Below are 21911 nucleotides of genomic sequence, written 5' to 3'. Positions count from 1 at the left end.
CTCCTGAGGCCGCTTGTGAGAGAGCAGGAGAAAAGTAATGTTATCAGAGTTTAACACAGACTTCAACCATATCCTCTCAGAGACAGTGAGAGGGAGGAAATGTCCAATTCATCACAGTCACTACCATTAAAGGACATTAGAATAATTATTGAGTCTAACTCCCTCTCCTGAGTCGATAAACCTGTCTCCAAATTTGTAATGATGAGTGTGAGTTCTATGTTCACATGTGAGTGGATCTGCTCATCTTTATTAATTATAATATACCATTGGAGTAAAAATCAGCAAGATGAAAGAACATGTTTAAAGAAAATTAAACCTTAAAACTATTTCTGCTCATCTTTCTTACTTTCATACTTATATTTCCTTCCTTGTTCACATTACTGATTTATTTTTTTATAGAGTTGAATGTGTATTCCTGGGAGCAGCCATGCTTCCTAAAATAAACACACTATTATCTGTCAGATTCTATATCTATGGAGCTGTTGGAAAACCCTTTCACCATCAGTTCCCTCAATCCCGCCGCGTCTCCTGCTGCTTGTTAGCCAGATGGAAGATGAACTGGAATCCCTTCAGCACATCCTTGGTCGCCCTTAGGGTCTCTTCCCAGTCGACTGAAAAGTGCTTTGGCTGCTAGAGGATGCCTCAGGGGCAACTCTAATATAACTCAGAACAGCATCAACCGGCTCTTCTAAAAGCTGAGTAATACTGAAAGCTTTTGAAGCTGCAGAGAGAGCCAGCATGTACTTGTCAGTCAAAGAATCAGAACATTAAAAACAGGTGAGAGGAGTGGATCATGTCATCATTACATCATCTTTGTCTGTCAGGTACATTGCAGCCCTTTGGAGTTCATCAAATGTACTTGAACCCACTGTATCTTATCTAAAGACACAATGGTGCAGGACTAAAATTACTGCATGTCCTGGAGTCCTGCTGAATAAATTCAACACAATGTTTTTCTGTAAGCAGCGATGATTGAAACTGTATATGTGGTGTGAGAGGCATAAATGAGGAATGAAAATGTGCGTGTGCATCTCCACCAACCTCCCTGCAGCGTGTATTCTGTGACAGGCCGGCTGTAGACACCCAGGCCAGCTCCTGTGTAGGCAGCCACCTGGATCTGGTACTGAGTCCAGATGATGAGGTCCTTCAGCAGACAGTAGTTAGTCTCTGGGCTGCTAATGTTTTTTTCTTGGTAGTCCCCCGGCAACCCAGCCAGACGGTACCTAAATACACACATAACAGCTTGTAAATGCATTATAACAGAAGGATATTGAAATCCATTTTTATTCACAAACTGATCAGATATATTCCTAAGCATTTCTTGTGTGGCAGACTGTTGAACTTAGAGGAATACATTTACTTGGCTCGTTAATTTTCCTCTAGTCTCCAAGATCCAGCGACTCCATATGTACAGCGGGAAGCACAGAGAACAACCATTCAACATCAAACTTCAGATATATCTAGAGTTTTATCCAGTGAATTCAATGCATATAGAATGTCACATCAGCATTACACCCAGATTATCAAGAAGTCCAAACACATAACCAAACATACAATTACCTGCAACGAGTTGGAAAGAAAAACACAATAGGAGAGACAAAAAAATGCATTTTTGGGAATTGCTCTCACGGCTGCAAACAAAGCAATTCGTTTTTTCTGCTGTAAAACAGACATTTTATAAGGAGGTGTATTCCCTTAATTTAAATATATGCATTTGAAGGCGTGTCCTCCCCTTGTAGGGCTGTTTAAAGTTATTTTTATTACCGTCTTTGAGACCTGTTCAAACCCAAAAGCAAATGTATGGAGAGAACAAAGGTCATTCTCAAACAGGATCTTCCCATACCAGTCTCCTCCTTCAAACATTCCAGACCAAAATTTATGCTTCAGCTAGACCTGGTGGTTTTTCTGCCTCAGCGATTCATCAAGAAACTGATTCCTGTTATAAACATTTCATACCAGTATTTATCATGTGTATTTCTTCATTTATTTTATTAAAGGGTCTTTTCTGCACAGGTCAAGACCTTTTAAAGATCACTAAAGACAATCTCTAATTCCGTTTAGTATGTGATTTAAACGCTCATTCAAAAGATTAGATAACCCACCAAGAGACAAGGGAAGTGCAATACTACTTCAGTATTGTTCATATCTGATAGAGCTGAATGGAACAATAATCCCCATGTCAGCATTTTAATATGACACCTATTCTCTATAACAGGATGTTCCAACGATTCACTGGCTGCATCAGCACTTGATCACACATACGCATTGTACACACACACACACACACTGACAAATACAAATTCTGAGTATGCACAGGGGGCCAACATCAGTTCTTTGCGTAGGAGAGAAGATAACCTCTCTCCCTCCCATTTCCACCTGACACTTTCGGAGACGAAGAGGAGGCGGACGAGGAGGTGTGGGGTCAACAGAAAAGAGAGAGAAAATGGAGAAAATAGAAAAATAGGTAGAAAAGAGTGAGAAGCTGGCAGCTGACACAACAAGAAGAAAATGGAATTCAAAAGATGAAGAAAGAAGGAAGTGGAGCAGTGTTCTACAAAGCTGAAATGATACAGCAGGGATGTCTAAGTGCATGATTCTGTTTTTTAACTGATTTCTGAAGTGCAGCCAGTGAAGTAGAATAAAAACCTGATAACTTCAACTACAATTTTATGCAAATGTTTGTTTGAGACAGCTGATGACAGTCTGATTACACAGACAGTGTATCATACTTTAGGTAGACATTACGGAAGAGGAGATCAGCCCAAAGACAGCAGCAACATCCTCAAAGAGCACTCTTCTCTGCATGTGAAAGTATGCAACCATGTGTGGTTTTACATTGTGCGGAGCGAGTTCTATTCCAAATATATATCAAAGTGCCATTAGAGAGAACTTCACCACTGATCTGTGTATTTTCTATAAGTGAGAAAACATCTTCACTGGCTGATAATTAATATCCATCCATTTATCATCTACTATTTACAATAAAAGTGGAATAATTTTTTTAAGTAGTTCATATACATATTTATTGATTGCATGTTTTTGACTTTATTGAAGCAGTCATTTATATTTTGTTCGGGTTTCTTCTCTGAGCTCCTGAATTAGTGATAAGTCTGTTCTGGTAATTATCTCTTAGGATGGTGTTTGGACCCAAACTTTCTGATGGTACTTCACTCAGCAGCTGTCTCGTTCAGCTCTGTTTCATTCATAGGGGCCGCATATCCCCTCTCTGGGTGTGGACTTGTAGTTAAGTCCCCACAGTTCTGACATCCAGGTTCCTCCTTTTTGCATTTGTCTTTGCATGTAACCTCTCTGATTATGGTTACTTGAGTAGTAGCATTCCAACAGATCCAAGTTTTCACCTCTCGCCCATTTCCGTCTTGTTCCAGTAGCCCATTTGTCATCAAGGTGCTCTGGTTCCCCAGCACCTGACGCAGACCTTGTTTGGCCGGGCGATGTTACGCATCTTGTTATCTCTCATGGTATGAGGTAGCTTAAGGACCCAGACTGGATTCGAACCCCGCCCTCTTGGGTGAAAGACTGATTTACACCAGACCAAGATTACAGTGTTTGTTTGGTGTGGGTTCACCTTAGGACATATCCTCGAAGAATACCGTTAAGCTCGGATTCTGGAGGAGGCTGCCACTGGACCATAATGGACTGGTTTGTGCGACCGCTGGCCACAATGTTATTAGGGGGAGCACTCGGCGCCTCTTCTCGAAGCATCATCCTAGGACAAACACAGAAACGAAGAAAGGAATAAAATCTGAGAAGCAGACAGACAACATATTTGATCAGACTTATAATGAGTTTCTTTGGGATGTTACAGATAAAGTCCAACTGTGGAGTCAAACAGCTACAGTCTACTCAGTAACAGAATAAACAGTGACTTCATTTTTTTTTTCTTTTTGCAACTATGAAAGTTGGGTTTTCTTTCTTCAGGAAGCTCCTATTCTATCTGACACTCTGCTTTCAGCAAGTCATCGCGACAATGCGTCCATTATGCATGGACGCATACATCCATATCACTTACATAGTGATTTTCAACCATCAAAGGGTTCTCAAAGATAATTTATGAGCTCTAAAATGAGAAGTAGTTTCTATGATTAGCTTAGAAGATGCACAGTTCCACCAGGTGTTTTCTAATTGCTGCCACTAGGCACAGGGAGGAGTGCTTTTTGAGAAAGGACGTTTGGCCAGAAACTGCAGTTCCAAGCATTTAGACAGCCCTGCATGGGTGCCACAGGAGATGCAAAAACTCCTCAAATAAAAGCAACACTCCAGGTATAATTTTTATGAGGAAATAACATTGTGACATAATATAAAGCTTATAAAAGTCAATTTTTCATAATACTCGACCAAGAAAGAAACAGTGGTGAATTGGATACAGGCTAATGGGTGGCCAAGGTTCACTGACACATGTGAGGAGCGTAGGCTGGGCTGTGTGCTTTAATATTATGTAATTTCATATCAATAGGTGCTTAGCACTGTACACCATGGAGAGCACCAACGACCAATCAGCATCAGACCTGACTACAGAGAACTAAAAGAAGTTAGCCTGGTTTGATGAATAACATTTTTTCTTACTTCACTTGGATGACAGGTGTGTGTGCATCACTTACTGGAACAAAAATGCTCTTCTGGCAGAACCCAAGACAGAAGAGAAAGTGTGATATGTTTTGCAATGTTCTGCTGGAAAACATTGGGAGGTTACATTTCCTATAACAACCTACCTAAATATTTCTACACATTAAATATTCCCCTCTTTCCAGGGAACTGTATTATCTGATATCTGTTGGATTTGTTTTAGGATAGTTTGAGGGTTTGACTTGGTAAATCTAAATCCATTCCACTATCTGTGGGGATGTACTGGACAAACAAGTCAGATCCATGAAGTCCCCCCTTCACAGCTTAATGGACTTAAAGAATCTGCTACTAACATTTCAGTGCCAGATACAACAGAACATTTTCTGGGTATTTGTTAAGTATGAAATGGTAGAACAACTTGATCCAGATCCTTTGGTATTACATAATCAGTGTGATGTAATGCTGTGCAACATAACTAACTGAATTGTAATATTTCAGTATTCTCAAGTATATGTTTAAAAACAAGAAAACTTTGGAACGCAAAGGAAATGGATTTTATATTGGAAAATTTGATCTTATTCAACCTCAGCCCATAAGCTCTGTTGCAGTAAATGGGCAACACAATGTGACACATAGTTAAATCAACTCTAGTATAAAACGAGCAAAGATCTTGTCTTTTTGAGGAAGGCAGTATGATCCCTTGGTGCTTTTGCTCAGTTTCTGTCTCTCCAAACTGTCTCCTTATTTTTTACGTTGACATTTTGAAACACTTCTCAAATTTTTTTTCCCACCCAATCTTCAAACTTCCACCTTTTATACATCTCCTTTGGCCTCAATTATTTCATGCTTCTATCTTTTTACTCATCTCCTTTCCCCTTTTCTACCCTCAAACTTCAGGGTAGAAAAGGCCCTGCAGCCTTCACATGACCAGTAAAGCGCACAGGCTTTGCTGTAAGCAGTTCAGCAAACATAATCAGAGCCTTATGTGCAAACACACACATGCACACGCACACACGTGTGTCTGTATCATCATACAGACACACATTTCTCCCTAGTTTAAGACAGGCTGTTACATTGATGATTGTTTCCCTTCCTTGGATTGCGTCTTGCGGTTTACATTACCTTGTCCCTGAAATCCACTTGCTTCCTCTATTTCTCCCCCGAAACATTCTCGTTAAGTTATCGAACCATTAACTGCGATATGACTGCTTATTTTCATGTGCCTGATTCTGTATGTGTCTATAAATGAGCATGTTGATCTACATGTTTGCGTGAAAGCAGGGATGAGAAAGCTGTTAGCAAGAAACTTGTGCAGGCGGATATATAGCACAGACCAGTGGTTTTACAGCTGTGCTTTACTTTCATTAGGTTAGGCACTGTCAGACACCAGGTGCTTCAGGCATACAAGCACACATAGAAACACACACTGAACAAAATTGGAATGAAGACAGCTCTGTACAAATTGGACATATATAATCTTCAATTGTACAGCTGCTTTTGACAGCAATTGATGATGCAAGGTCAAACAAATAGATAGACTTATGCTACACAAACATATGACTGACTTTACACTAGAAGCAGAAACACAAATTCCACAAAATAAATATCCACAAACAACTTTAATTTGGGAATAACATTTTGCAACATTATTCCCATGCATAGAACTTTTACACCCAAAATTACAATTTGCAGAACCACTTTTTCAGAGAAACTAAATAACAAAACAAGCGTTTTTGCAGATATAAGTCAAAAATGGCCAAATTTGTTTCTGTGCAAATTGTAACATTTTGGCTGCATTAGTTTAATTCTGCGATATTTGCTTGCAAACCTTCCTGTGGTTGAATGGAGCCTACTGCAGCTGAATTTTCCTGGTCACCATGGTGCAGTTTGGTTGTCACGGGCCCACACTTGCATATTTGCTCTTCTATAATGGCCAGATCTTACTGGGAGACTATTGCAACCAATAAAAAGTTACTACAAGGCTCTTGGTTGCCACTCATAATTATCATCTATCTCTAGGTCCACTTAAGTCTTGGTATGTTTGGAGTAATGCCATTATCTTTCCATCTTCAAACCATTAATTCAAGAGAGCAAAGATGTTCAAGGTTTGAGATATTGTTTTACAACCTAATTCTACTTTAAACTTCTCCATGTTTGCTCTTACCCTTCTTGGGTAAGATGTGTATTATTGGGCTCAATGAGGTTGTGTACAGAAACTTACTAGATTTTATTTTGTAAAAATGTTGCACACTTAATCAGTGTGATTTTTGCAGGTTGACTGTTGACAACAAAAGCGACAGTGAACACCTCCGCTGACCAGCCGTTACTGCACCAAATTGCCGTTGGCTCACTGAGTCAAGCGTGCTCACTGTGGTCAATGTGCCAACTGGTGGTGAACTGCTGTAACTGCAGTTTAATATATCAGTAGAAGTGCAACTTAGGAGTACAGTCTACAGTCCTTAAATAAAGTGAAAAGGTGACGGGGTGTGATTATTTCCTCAGGTCCATTCTGTCACAAAAAGAACATGAAAACTACTGATAATTTTCCTAAAATTCAAAAAGTGTTTTGAATTACCATTATGATGTGATGAAATCTGAGAATTTCAAAGGAAAAGCAGTTTTGAAAGGCAGAGAATCTGTAAATAGTTCAGAATCTAATTAATCTGTTATTTTAAAAGTTCACGCTCCTCATCTCATCATAAAGCCTTCACAGTCATGTTCAGCAACCCATCAACATAGTCCATAACTTAAAGCTGTGAGACACACTTTCTATGTCCCTTGTTATTGGTAAAAGAGGACATTTCCTGCAGGAAGTGCAGTGAGGAAAAATGTGTCAGAGTGACTGTGCATGTGTTTCATTTCCTGTGCACAAGGATTTGAGAAAAGTTTCTATTTGTGTCATTCTCAATAGTTTAAAGCCTGTTTTTTGCTAAATCCAAATATACCATGGTTTTTAAAGCTCATATTGTTACTGGGATACGGCATCTCCTAGGATTCCTGCAAATTATCTATGTCAAAATGTCACATTTCCGATCTATTTTTTTACAGTGTATTTAAGAATAACAAATTTACCTAAAATTTCACAAATGATGAAAATTTCACAATGCTGTGGCAGCCTTCTGATTCAGCAGTGAGGAAATGAATGACTCACTAAATCTGGTCAGACTTACATGAGCTTTATTTTAGAATCAATAGCAGTCTTATCATAGCTGGACACTAAATACAGATTACAGATACATAAAAATACAGACTCTTTAAATGCAGCCCGTGATCGGCACTAAAAGAATTGTAAAAATTAAATTTGATCACTTTAATTTATAAAAATTCATTTTGATCCTTTTAATTTGTAAACGCTTTGTTTGGCATCTAAACCAAATCTGCTTAGAAGTTGAAGGCATTAAGCTAATGTAACAAGACACAAAAGGACATTAAAAGAATGTTTAATTTTACTAACAGTTCTTCTTTTGAATTTTTTTAAAATCAATGTTTACATTATAGATGTTCTGGTCAAGAACGTCTCCATTTTGCCATTTTGAAGGGTGTTTTGGGGGGGTACTTTGACAACCTACCTGGTAAAATACACACTTACTAGCAAGGGGCGGGAAAGAGGAGAACCTCTTGAAGATATCTTCACCAAACCAAAGATTCCCCCCACCTTTCTTTTGATCAATCATTGTCATTTTTTTTCAAATCATTCATTGTATAAAACATGTTGGCTCTGTGTATTTGTCACTTTTTCTTTGCGACATTGTGTGCAATGAGTCAGAGAAACAGTCCTTGTACAATCTAGGCATTCAATAATTTCTCAACAGAGAAATGATGTGTTCTTATACAAAAGAACATGCAAAGATTTTTCAACTCAACATAGATAATATAAGATAAAATTAGGCCTTGAAAAAGACAACATTTTTCTACACAGTATGTTCTTAATGCCAGATTTTTCTAGATGATATAGGAACCCTGGCATATTCATGTTCAAACACATCAGATTAATTCAGTTCACATCCTGCATGAGGAAAAGGAGTGGATATAAATTTAGGGCAATGCAAACAACATAAAACAGAGAGCAAACTCAGACACAGGTGAGCTGTGACTTGATACAACTAGCTTAAATAGATGGGCTCATTTTTGCCTCATTTGACACAGATACACTTGTCTCCTTTAAATGTTGAGTAGATTCGCCTCTTTACTGTCATCCCAAACAGAGAGGGATGACTGTAAAGAGACTCGGTCAGGCAAAAATAGAGACACTTTCAGCATATTCTCTCAGCATAATAAATCAGAGCCAGAAGCTGAGAATACTTACAGTTGCTTATGTGCTTTACGAATGTTTTTTCAGTAAAAGCACATCTGTGATCAATGACACATTTTGCTGAAAAAAATGAATAAATGGATACAATTTTGAGAGGTAAATAAATGTATGAATAAACTTAAAATAGAATATTCACCTGCATAAATAAATCCATCTGTTATCATATTAAGTTCCTGTTGAATAATGTTTTTATGAACACAGAACAATAAGAAGATATAGATTAAAGCTGCAGAAATATTGTACAGCCAAACACACCAGGACAATAATTTTATGGGCAACTGTGACTTTTTGTGACGGCCAAACAAACCACTGGTTGTAGATATATTTGATAATAAAACATCTATAATTTATATCTTTCTCCAACAGCAGTGTAAAACATAAGCATATCATCAGTTTATTTTTTATAGAAATTTTACAAATTTTCAAGGTCTTGTAATTCTCTCAGTTTATTCTGATCATTTAAAGTTATGATTACTGAGAAAAACGTACAGTGTTTAAAACAAACTGAGCATGCCACCATGGCTTTAACTTCTGTAAATAAACAAACACTCAAAATGGTTCTGAGGTTTACACAAACTTGTTAAAAAACAGTTTTTATGAATGTTTTTTTCTTTTTCTTTTAATTGTACACAACCTTAAACTAATTAGGCCCGAGCAGCAAAGCACTGCGAAGGTCTATTGTTTTTATACTGTTTCTTCTTCTTTTTATTATTATAATTAGGCCCGAGCAGCAAAGCGCCTGTTTAAAATTTTCGTATTTTAAGGTACTTCCAAAAATCGCAAAAGAAACGGCTCAACAGCGCCACCTAGGACCCTTTGCTATTCTCAGACTTCATTATAGAGACATGAAATTTGGTACACTTGTAGAGCTCCCCAAGATGATCAGAATTTACAATTAATGTCATAGTGCATGTATCACATGATGTCCGCCATTTTGGATCCTATTTTGATCTCATTTTTGCCATTTACAGCCTTCGCATTTGATCAAACTCCTCCTAGAGACTTCTATTGATCGGCTACTGTGTTACTGTGATTGATCATCATTGGGTCTCCTACAATACCCAATGGTCGAATGATGACATTACTTAGGCCACGCCCCCTGAGAACAGGAAGTGTCATGTTTTACTGTGAACGGTCGCTATCTGATCCCTTTGACCTAATCAACATGAAACTGTGCCCGGAGACAGAAGACATGTTGGTGTTTTGTGAATTCCAACCCCGACCGGATTTGATGGAGCAGCTGGGGGTGTCGGTGTGGTGAAGTGACTTGTAAAGCCATTGCCATACGTTTGGCTCTGAATTCAACAGGTTCGGGCCGAGCTGCTCCAAACTCGCTTGGATGAATTCCTTTACACTCCCCGACAGGAATCCATAACAAAATTTGGTGGGCGTGGCCTAATGTCTGCAACAGACTGGCGACCTGTCCAGGGTGTACCCCGCCTCTCGCATGGAACGCAACTGGAGATAGGCACCAGCACCTCCTGACCCCGTTAGGGAGAAGGGTGACCGGAAAATGGATGGATGGATGGATGGCCTAATGTTTTTATAGCAACCCCTAGAATATTTTAAATGATCAGCCCCAAGGCATGCTTTAAGCTAGAATTACTTAATGTGGTATACATGTGTATCTTGTCAGGACATACAAAAAGTCTCTTGGAGCCATGGTCTAAGTTGGACATTTTGGATTGAAGGTCCAATTTTGAGCCCATTTTTGCTGTTTACAACCTTTGCATTTGATCAAACTCCTCCTAGGGATTTTGATTGATTGGCTTCAAACCTGGTCAATCTGTTCATAAGGCATGTCCCATCTAAAGTTATCAAAACGGTGAGTTTTTGAGCTTGCTAAAGGAGGGATACCAGGGGTCAAAGTTCACCTACTCACCATGAAAAAATAAACTGTTATACATCCTACACAAAAACTCACAGAGGCACCAAAGTTACTGTGATTGATCATTGGGTGTCCTACAATACCCAATGGTCGAATGATGACATCTTCAAGCCACGCCCCCTGAGAACAGGAAGTCTCATATTTACTGTGAATGGTTGCTATCTTGCCCCTTTGACCTCATCAACATAAAACTGTGTCCAGAGACAGAAGACATGTTGGTGTGTTGTGGATTCCAACCCCGATCAGCTTCGATGGAGCAGGTGGGCGTGGCAGCGTGGCAAAGTGACCTGTAACGCCATTGCCATACGTTTGGCTCTCAATTCCACAGTTTCAGGCCGAGCGGCTCCAAACTCACTTGAATGGATCCTTATCCACTACCCAACAGGAATCCATGACAAAATTTGGTGGGCATGGCCTAATTTCTCTATAGCGCTCCCTAGAACACTCTAAATGATCAGCCACAAGCCATGCTTTAACCTACAGTTACGAAACTTGGTACACATGTGTATCTTGTCAGTATCTTGGAGCCATGATCTAAACCCTACAGGAAGTTTGCCATTTTGGATCAAAGATGTGATTTTCTCTTTTTTATAAATGTCATATCTGATTGAACTCATCCCACAGTTTTTCAGATACAGACTTCAGAATCACTCAGCAAACTCTTATCAAAGGATTTCTCCAACATCAAAGCATGTGGGTGTGGTTGAGCTAAACCTAACTTTGACTATTCGCTATGAAACATCAAGGTTCAATAACTTCCAAATGCAAGATCACAGCTGCATCACACTTCCTATCCTGTTTTATGGCTATAGAACAGTGGTGATCACATTTACATAGTCAGTTGATAACATCACCTTAACCCTGCTAACATTACGTTATCCGGTTTTGTTTTGTTTTTTATTATTTTGTTTTGTGGGTTAGACTAAAAACATTTGTTCATTTTCATTAAAAATAATAGAAAGGTCATCATTCATCAGCAGTCACTGTTTAGAAACCATTTCAGTAATTTGCTACTACCGGTCAGTGTTATTCCACCAATGACAAACAGATTGATGGACGGATGGGCATGGAAACTTCGCGAGAGCGTCTGCCATGACATTTCCAATAGGAAAGAGGTATATATAACCTGAGAGGTTATATGTAACCCCTCAGGTCATTTTTGTTGGCTTAAAACATGCAGTAAAAGTAGCATTTTGTTAATTGTTATTTACTACCGTCAGTAAATGCATCAATTTTACTTGTTCCTACCTTTCTGGTCAGTCAAGGGCAAAATCAAGTTTAAGCAATTTGATTGGTTGTGATGGACTGAACTGTACTGGAGCTGTGCCTGTAAGCTGCTACATACAGGCAGCGGCTGCTATTCATGGTCGAGGTTAGCCCTGTTCCACTGTAGACTGTATTTTTTTTTTTTGCTAACTAGTTGGAGCTGTTAACTTTTCCTGAAGGTTTTGCCTGGTTTATGGAAACACAGAACCAGACCGTGCTCAACGTTTTGCTTAGGTTTTGGAGCTGGAGACCCGAACCACGCTCGTGAGCCGGAACGGACCGCAGTTGGAGCAGTTTTATTGCCTTTTGTTTAAAAACTGGTAACCCGCGGTGGGGTGAGTAATTCATTCCTTGTGGTTGTTCTGGGAGCAGCCATCTTTAGAACTGCTATTCCGAGGACGATGCTAACGGAGTCCATCAGGCCTGCAACGTTTGTAAAGCTAACGGAGCACTTTACTAATTCAAGAAACTGAATAGTGTGTTTGATACATGCAGTATCATACATTCAGCCTTGTTTGTTGTCATGTATAGAACCTGTCCAGAGTGGTGCTTGGCTGCAAGGGTTGCGTGACGCCGCTGTGCGGCTTTATTCTTTCTTGTAACTACTTTTGGTCTAACTCCAGCATTTCGCAACATTTGCTACATTTTCAGCTTCTCTATCTGGACACTGTGTTAAATAAACCAAATCTTTTGAAAAACCTATTTACCTAATGGTAGTGCTGTTCCAAAAAGCACTGGTGGAAACACAACAAAAACTTCTGAAGAAGTTTTTGTTTCCTTTGTATAATTTCCTTTGTATCAAGAGCATAACTTCCTTTGTATCAAGATGCTTGTAGTGTTGTATTTACCCAGAATGCCCTGCACTGTAGTCCACTTCCTGTTTTTTGAGTGGTTTCCGGTCTGCTTGACAACTGAACCTAGACCTTGGTTTTTAGGCACAGAAGTGTAAGCTTTTTTGTTCTCATCAAAGGACAAAAAACGAAGCAGGCTTCCCTGAAAAATTAACTGGAGTTTGATTAAAGCAGACTGAACTGGACTGGTGAGAATTCTGAAATAAACCAGACAGTTTTCATGTTGCATTAGTCAGCTAAATGTCCATATGATGTCACAAAATCTGTGGAGTCTATAAAAAAAAAAATCCAATACAGTACCTATGAAGCATCGCAGAATGGAAGACCTGCAGCCAATGTTTTCATGTTGTTCAATGAACTTGATGTTCAGTTTATTCCGTAAAGAACTAAGGCAGTTCTGAAGGTAAAACCTAGTACTGTCAAAGTGTACCTAGTACATTTTCTGGTGAGTGTATATTCCCAATAACATGTATTTAGAATATCAATATTAGGATATTAGATGGTACAACAATGCTTATATGCTTTTATGTATTACAAATCCTGAAGCTCAAGAATAATCTGTCCTTCAGAAGCTAATGCTTTATTTCTACAGATAATAATGGTGGAAGAACATGCCATAAATTTGTGCATGGAAAACAATAAAACTTTGAAACAGCATTTTCACAGAGTTCTTATTGCTACAGTATCCATGGGAACTCCTTTCTGTAAAATGTAGTTTTGGAACATAGCCAATGTTGTGATTGTTAAAAAAAAGAAGAGATTTTTATGATAAAGATCTACATTATGATCGGAACAAATTGGATAAATGTTGAAGCAGCTGGAAGCTCAAACTTAAATAACTGTCATGAAGTGGTGTATTGGAGGTGATGAGGCAGGCGCTGGAGACCCAGATATGGTGAATGATGAAATATTTAATGAAAATAGTCCACAAAAACAACGCCAAAGTAGTCTGCGGCTAGGCAGCACGGCTAGCACCCCTAGTGTTCCTCCAGTGCTTCCGCCAGGGCTCATACCGGTAGCATCTAGTCATACAGGCGGCAAACAAAGTCAAGAGAACGAGGACTTACGACAATCTGACAACGACAAGGACCCGACGAGAAACAAAGGACACAGGAGGGACTAAATACACTGAGGGTAATCAGGAGAACAAGACACACCTGGGAACAATCAAGGGGAAGACAGGACAACGAGGAGAACTCAGGACACAGAAACTCAGAATTAAACACAGAAAAACACAGAACCTGACAATAAGGGCTTTCTGTTCTTAATATTCCAAGCTTCTGCTTCGCTTCATGCCCTGTTCCCTCACTCCATCCGTATTAATGCATTCTGTCATCCTTCTCATGGGGCAGTCAGAGCTTCTGCGGGACATTTCGCTTCGCTTCAGTCTTCCTGAGTGTCATTTGTACTATGTGCCTTGGCATCAATGGCAGCTTGTATGTGCGTCTTATCCAGCAAAACATCCAGCAGATAGAAAGGAGGACGTGCCTGTTTATGTATTAAATGAATGCTGAAGAAAAGACGCGTCCATCTGCTCTGAGGTACTGACCAAAGATGACTTGTCTGCCTGCCAGTCTTTCATTTACAGAAGATCCATCCAATCTGTTCTCTAGGGCCTACAACAACAAGTATTGGACTGAGGACTAGACAGCACAGCAGCTGTTGAACACAAGAGGAAGAGGAAGGATGGAAGTAATATTAATAAATGCTCCCCCTCCTGCTACAGGAGTAGGAACATGATTAGGGAAAATGATTCAGAACATTTAAAGAATAAACAGCAGAACACATAAAGAAGAGAAACCAGAAGCAGATTGCAATCTGAGGTATGTGAATGAGGTATGTGAATGCTAAGAACTACTGTTTCTCCTGAGTGTATTTGGCAGAATAACAACTGGGATCTGTCTGTGGTCTGTATCTTCAGTAGGACAAGACTCTGTTTGATAGTGTTTGTGTATGCCTGTTTCATAATGCAGCACCACATCTGCTGTATGGTAACAGACTATCAGGGATTTGCTCCATGCTTAGACGTTAGACAATGCCTCCCTCTATACCTGGTCCGATTAAGCCTTTCCATCAGTGCCTTAGAATTATAATTACCAAAATCAGTGCTTGTCTGCTGGGACACACAGATAGCAGTCTATACCTGCACTATAAATGCAATTATACACACATGCATAAAACATCTGCAAAGTAATCTGTTTGCATTACAATTTCACTGTATGCATTCTCACACAAACAAGCAGAGCAGTTAATATAATTACATAGCTAACTATACAGTTTCTGTCTCCAACAGAAAGAGAGTGGCATGGAAATACAGAGAAGAATAGAAACAGTGAGTATGGATATTTAAAGATTATAATGAGAAAGATTGAATCCAATAGATGAATCTATGCAATGTCAGAAAAGGAAAAGTGCTCGGAGGTATTGGGTGGTTTAAATGACTTTCTATTGAACTATTTCAATTCCCTGGCAATTCCCAAACAGAAGAAAGTACTCATTAAATAAGAAATTTAAATTTCTTATCATTGCACTTTGAGAAAAAGAACACCAATTTTCCTACACATTGGGTATTAAGTGAGCATTTCCTTAACATGTTTACTCTTACCTCTGTGTTTCAGCACTATATTGACCCCTTCCCACTTGATTGACAGCACAGAGTCGGAACTGGTAGGTTCTTGCAGGTGTGAGTCCGCCCACTGATACCTCACTCACTGCAGGATCCACCTCAGATAGGTAGACCTTCCATGGAGAATCTAGACAACAACATGCTGAGATTAGAGACTGATGGCATCTGGCTGAGGAAGGACAAACAGGGACATGGGACATTGTATCCAGGACTGGAACAAGACTAGGTGTGGAGGAGAATGCAACAAAAAAGAAACCTTAAAGGAATTATGGGGATAAGTTAAGAAGCATGGTATGTTGTTTCCAGCTTATTGTTGGCTGAATAAACAACAGACAGATCCACTATTATCCCTATTATCGCACCAGCCTCCTGGGGATCAGTGTAAGTGGGAAGGATAGTGAACAAGCCCAGCATATTAGCGTCATTGTCTGATATTAAAGTCCCTTGTATTTTCTCTGCTGTGGACTCTCAGTGAAAAAAAAAATCTAATCAGTGTTCAAAAACTTCAATCCATTCTCACAGTCTGGGTTTTTCCACAGAGATCGACCAGTCATTTAAACTCCCTCTTCTTTTCTTCATCTCCCCCAGATATTGCCGCATTATTTCCCTGCTCTGTTGTGATAATTTTGGTTCATCACTGTTGTTTCAACGTAACACCTGTTAAATAATATCAGTACAGGTGTATCTCCTAGAAAGTTTTCAAAACGTGGATTTCAACTGATATCTGTCCATAAGTACCAATTCTACAGTTTCGTGCATAATGCCTGGTTGAGCAGATCCCTTTCAGCTTGCAGTCGTCTCTCTCCCATCTGTTTCATATGTCATTTTACTGCTTCGTCCCCCTTTCTTCTCCCTGATTCCCTCCCTCCCTTATTTGAAAGAGAGCCAACATGCTGTTAAGACATATGTGGTTGAGAGACCAGGACTCAGAAGAGAAAGACAGCAAGAGGGATAAGGAAATGCTGGAAAACAGGAGGTCAGCAGCACCCTGTGCGTTTATGCTTGAACACTGTTCTCCAGATGTACATCTCTTGTAAATGAGCACATTTGAGTGCATGTCGCTTCCTGGTAGTCAGCTAGCAAACAGCTGTTTGCCTCTCAGGAACCATAAAAGATACCCAAGGATTGACACATTAAAATATCTACACATACTTACTGTTCTCTGAGAGCTCCAAGACGTAGTAGAGAAGAGGGGAGTTTCCATCAAAGGGCCGCAGCCAGGACAGGTGGACAGAGCGGGAGTCTGAGTCATTGAGACGAGCCGTTAGGGAGCGGGGAGAGTGTGGTAGCTCACTGAAAACACAGAAATAGGTTTAAGCTTTACAGTACACTTGTTTTATTCTGTTTTAATCAATGACAGTTTGAATAATCTTCACCAAACACACAGATTCTCCCCACTGATAATGTAGCTACTTTATCTTCCGGTATATTTTTGAGTGCATTTCATAATCCTAGTTTTGACTTGAGAGCTTTACATGAGCAGACACCAGTTTGCATAAGTGAAAATTATAGGAGAGCCTTCTCCTCTCTGGAACTGTCTTCTGTTGGCACAGAGATCAACTGAGTTGGAAGCTTCTTTAAAAGTTGGCAAAAATGTCTCTGTTTCAGTCTGCATGGATTTTTTATTTTATAGTTTTCTGTTTTCTATTCTGTTTGTTGAAGCACCTTGTGATTTGTTTTGAATTATAAATATAAATATAGTTTTACTTTATTCGAATTTTAATCCAAGAATCTACAGAACCTTTAACATGTAGATTATAGGAGGAAGAAAACGGATATTACACCACTAATCATTGGGGGGAAATGTGTGGAGAGGGTAACTGACTTCCGTTTTCTGGGGATCCAAATTGAGCAGGGCCTCACATGGAACATGAACACCTTTGAGCTGACAAAAAAGGCCCAGCAAAGACCGTTCTTCCTGAGGGTTCTCAGGAAGAGCAACATCAAAGAGAAACTGCTGGTGTCCTTCTACAAGTGCTTCATAGAGAGCATACTGACTTACTGTATTTGCATATGGTATAACAGCAGCACTACGGCTCAAAGGAAAGCTCTACAAAGGGTTGAGAATACAGCCCAAAAAATTATTGGCTACCCTCTCCCCTCTTTGGAAGATTTGTACAGCGACCTAAAAAAAGCACAACACATCATAAAGGACACTTCCCATCCCGGACACTCTCTGTTTACACTGTTGCCTTCAGGCAGATGATATAGAACAATCAGAACAAGAACCAACCGTCTTAGAGACAGTTTTTACCCAAAAGCAATAACAAAATTAAGTGCAATCAAAAAATAACCATCAATCATCATGAATGATGTATATCAGTTTTTTTTACATCGTGTGTAAATTGTGAGATTGTTTGTTAAGCATATGCACTGACTGGTGGCACTTTTTAAAATTTTGTTGTTTCTCTGACAATGACATTAAAGACTACTTTTATCTTTTAGAGACCCAACTATTTCTGACATTTTCATATTTAAATGTCACATTTAAATTTACAAACTATACTGCATTTTTCTATCATTTTACGTGATAGAAAAACATAAAGTAGTACAAGATTGGATAGTTTTCAACATTTTTACAAATAAAAATGTATTGAATTTACTGAGGTGAGAAATATCTGGTGTTTCTCTTCCAGCTGTGCTCATGTGACCAGGGAAACCTTTGTCCATTGGTTTAAAAATAACTTCGGGACAGTCAAATTGGAGGTATAGCATCTGTGAACTATTATTTGGATTTAGGTATGGACTTTGACTGAGCTGTTCTAGCAAATGAATAGGCAATAGTCTAAATTTTCTTGTAGCTTTGACTGTATGTTTAGGGCTCACCGCCCTGTTGAAGGGCAACCTCTTATCTTCAACACCTCAATGAGTTAAATGAGATGATTTAACTTGTCGCATTTTCTCAGCATCTCAGTTAGTTCCTGGTGAAAAAATGCATCCCCAAAGCATGACTCTGCCACCTCCATTTCACCATATTTCACAGTTTTGACAGTATGTTCAAGGTAATGTGCAGTGCTAATTGTCCAACCTATAATGTTTTAATTCAGGTCAAAAGCCTAATTTGAGACCTTTCACAATCTAAGGTTATCAACATGTCTGTTCTTAATGGATTTTGAAGAGCAGATAATCTCACATGCCTCTTTGGCTTTGAACATTTGTCATGTCAAATTTATAGAACTGATACAATGAAGTCCAAAATTAAAGTGAAAACTTTATACAGATGTTAGATGAAATCAATGACCCCAGACTTGGCTGGCACTAAGACTTAAAAAAGTAAGACACCAAGAGATGTTTCTTTGGAGCTCCTCATCATGCTGCTTTTTTCACATCTTGTACAGATTAGGTAAACAAATTATAAAATCTTAATTAGGGAGCTTTGCATCCACTAGTGGGATTTTTCTTTCAGGCTGGCATCTGTCCCAGTTTCTCCTCTTTCTGCAAATATGTTGTAAATAAAGTTATTAGCTTTAAATTTGTATTTGGAAAAGCTTCCATATCAACACAAAAGGTCCAATCTATAATTATCCATATGCTACTGCAATTTATTAACAAGCCTTTCACAATGTGGAGTGATGATTCATTAAACATATGTTGTTTTCCCCTGTGTGTTGTTATTCTATTATATGTTTGCAAGAAGAATAATTTTGTCCTTAATATTGGTAGAAAATAATTAGCATCATCAAATAAAGATAAACGTCTAGCATGTTTCCGTACAGATAAAACCTTAAGAATAATAGGTTAATAATTGTTTGCTGGGAAGCTGGTAAGATGGATAATTGAATGCATAAATGGACAGAAGGATGTCTGGTTTGAGCAAAGGAAATACAGGTGAATGGACAGAAATTATTTTTAGCAAGATGACACAAACACTTCTCTTCCAGACTGAGGAATTCTGTAAATCCAGCACATCAATCCCTACAGCATCCAATGAAACAAGACAGTCAGAGGAAATGAAAAGTTTTTCATTTCTGAGCTGACATGATCATATTAATTAATGGAAAAAATAAGAGAATGTCAGATCAACTGCTTCAACAACTAGTCCCACAAAACAACACACACGTACATTCACACGCAGACGCATGGACGGGTCTTACGGGAGTTGAACCAATAACCTGCTGGTAATTAGTCTGTCTCCAAAGCCGCCAGCGTTTGTTAGCCTCCATGACCCACTGATACAGAGCTAACGAGAATGTCAGTCACACAACGTGGTTGCACGCAAACACGCACGCACGCACAGACACACACTGGTGCAGAAAGTCGAACAGAATCCCCCTCATCCCCTCATGGTTTCACACAGCTGTAAACACAGATCTTCTCCCTCGCGCTGTGTTTGACATGTGTAACCTCTTTTCTCTCCATAATTTAGATGAATGTGTACTCATGTCTGTCTCTCTTTCTCCTACCCTGCAATTACATTTATATATCAAGTGCCTTTTCATAAATATGTTATCAAAGTACCTATTAATATATAAAGGCTACTACTACCTGTTCTTTCGCAGCAGCAGTAATGAGGCTGCGTGGGCTGCAGTGTGGGATACATTTAAAATGTGTCTGGCATGTTTAATGTGAGAGCCAGGAACGTCAGATTCAGTGCGAAACATTTTGAAGCTTTCGCTCAAACAAAACCAAGGTATGAATGTGAATAGACAGGATTCCCATTCTGCGATTTTAAAAAATAAACTAACCTTGATTGGTTGTAGAGTTTTAGCTGACAAAGATTTGTTTTTATCTGGCTCAAAAATTATTTTATTCTAGACACACAGCAAAAATTCCCCAGGTAGTTTCACAAAACATCACTGTGGTTCAGTCATTATGAAGGCAGCATATCTGGGACGTGGCTAACGGCTTATTCACAACATGTTGTCTGCATCCATATAAGAGAAGCAAGACTGGCCACACAGGCATCGCGTCTTAGCTCCCACCTCACAACAGCCATGGTAATGTAAATGGTAAAAATGGTAAATGGACTGAACTTATATAGCGCTTTTCCAGTCATTTTGACCACTCAAAGCGCTTTACACTAGAGTCACATTCACCCATTCACACACTTACACCGATACGCAGACCGGTAGGCAATTTGGGGTTAAGTGCCTTGCCCAGAGGCACATCAACATATGGCAGGAGAAAGCTGGAATCGAACCTACAACCTTCCGATTGCAAGACGACAACTCTGCCACACAACCACAGTCGCCCTGTCAATGACTGACGTGAGCCTCCATACTACAGAGGTATGGAGGACCATATAGGCAAATGAGTATCAGCAACACCTCCTAGACTGGCCACAGCAAAACTAGGAACAAATCTGCTCAATGACGCTTTGAGTTATTTACAGATGCTAAAGGTGTTGTTAAAACTTAGAGGAATAACTTCACTTGGCTTGGTAATTTTCCTTTAGTTTCCCAGATCCAGGGACTCCGCATGTACAGGGGAAATAATAAAGAAACAACAATTCGACATCAGACTTCAGATATATCTAGAGCTTTATCCAGAGAATTCAATGAATACAGAATGTTACATCAGCATTACACCCAGATTATCAAGAAGTCCAACACATGACAAAACATACAATTACCTGCAACGAGTTGAAAAGAAAAACACAATAGGAGAGACACAAAAATGCATTTTTGGGAATTGCTCTCACGGCTGCAAACAAAGCAATTTGATTTTCTGCTGTAAAACAGACCTTTTTATAAGGAGGTGTATTCCCTTAATTTAAATAAATGCATTAGAAGGTGTGTCCTGCCCTTGTAGGGCTGTTTAATGTTAATTTCATTACCTTGCTTGTGACCTGCTAAAATCCAAAGGCAAATATATGGAGAGAACAAAGGTCATTCTCAAACGGAGTCTTCAGTTTCCCCTTTAAACATTCCAGACCAGAATTTATAACCTGCAACTGGACCTGGTGGTTTTTCTGCCTCAGTAATTCAACAAGAAATTGATTTCTATTTTAAACAAACTGGCACAAAAATCTAATGCCAAATAATAACTATGAGTTTGGATCTAAAAACTGCAGGGTTATCTTCTTTTAGAAAATCTCTTTTAGAATACCTGAAATATTTTAGAAGTAAAATAGTTTCCTAATCCTATTGTATTTCAGTAATATAAAATGCATGCAAATAGTATGGTTAGAGACTAACTAATTCAGAACATGCTGTTAATGCTTAAAGGAACTATCTTAATACATTTGATTATACTTGTAGAAGACGTTTCTTAACTCTTAAACAAACACCAAAGAATTTTACTCATTCTGATAACAGACAGACTCCATGTGCTAAAGAGAGTACAACCCCCGCCTGTCTGAAGGCCCTCCTTAGTAATTTGTGAGTTCAGAGAGTCAGCAGTTGTTTTAGTTTGGATCTTTATCTAAGTTTACCTAACTTAGAA

The 21911-nt window shown here is 39.0% G+C and overlaps 1 protein-coding gene across 2 annotated transcripts in view; it reads right to left on the bottom strand.

The window, feature by feature from the left end:
* The window catches only part of LOC129353727 (protein sidekick-1-like), a 355296-nt gene that overhangs the window by 91120 nt on the left and 242265 nt on the right, over positions 1-21911 (bottom strand). For both annotated transcript variants that reach the window (XM_055023085.1, XM_055023086.1), the window contains exons 14-17: positions 16684-16820; positions 15507-15654; positions 3587-3727; positions 1042-1223 (exon numbers count right to left, since the gene is read on the bottom strand). In XM_055023085.1, coding sequence (XP_054879060.1) covers positions 1042-1223; positions 3587-3727; positions 15507-15654; positions 16684-16820 — 608 coding nt within the window. The remainder of the gene's footprint in view (positions 1-1041; positions 1224-3586; positions 3728-15506; positions 15655-16683; positions 16821-21911) is intronic.

Source organism: Poeciliopsis prolifica, unplaced genomic scaffold (genome assembly GCF_027474105.1).
Source record: "Poeciliopsis prolifica strain line A6 unplaced genomic scaffold, Auburn_PproV2 SCAFFOLD095, whole genome shotgun sequence".
In the NCBI taxonomy this organism is placed as follows: Eukaryota; Metazoa; Chordata; class Actinopteri; order Cyprinodontiformes; family Poeciliidae; genus Poeciliopsis; species Poeciliopsis prolifica.
The sequence above is the reverse complement of the archived record's forward strand: the minus strand, read 5'-3'. Positions and strand labels throughout refer to the sequence as shown.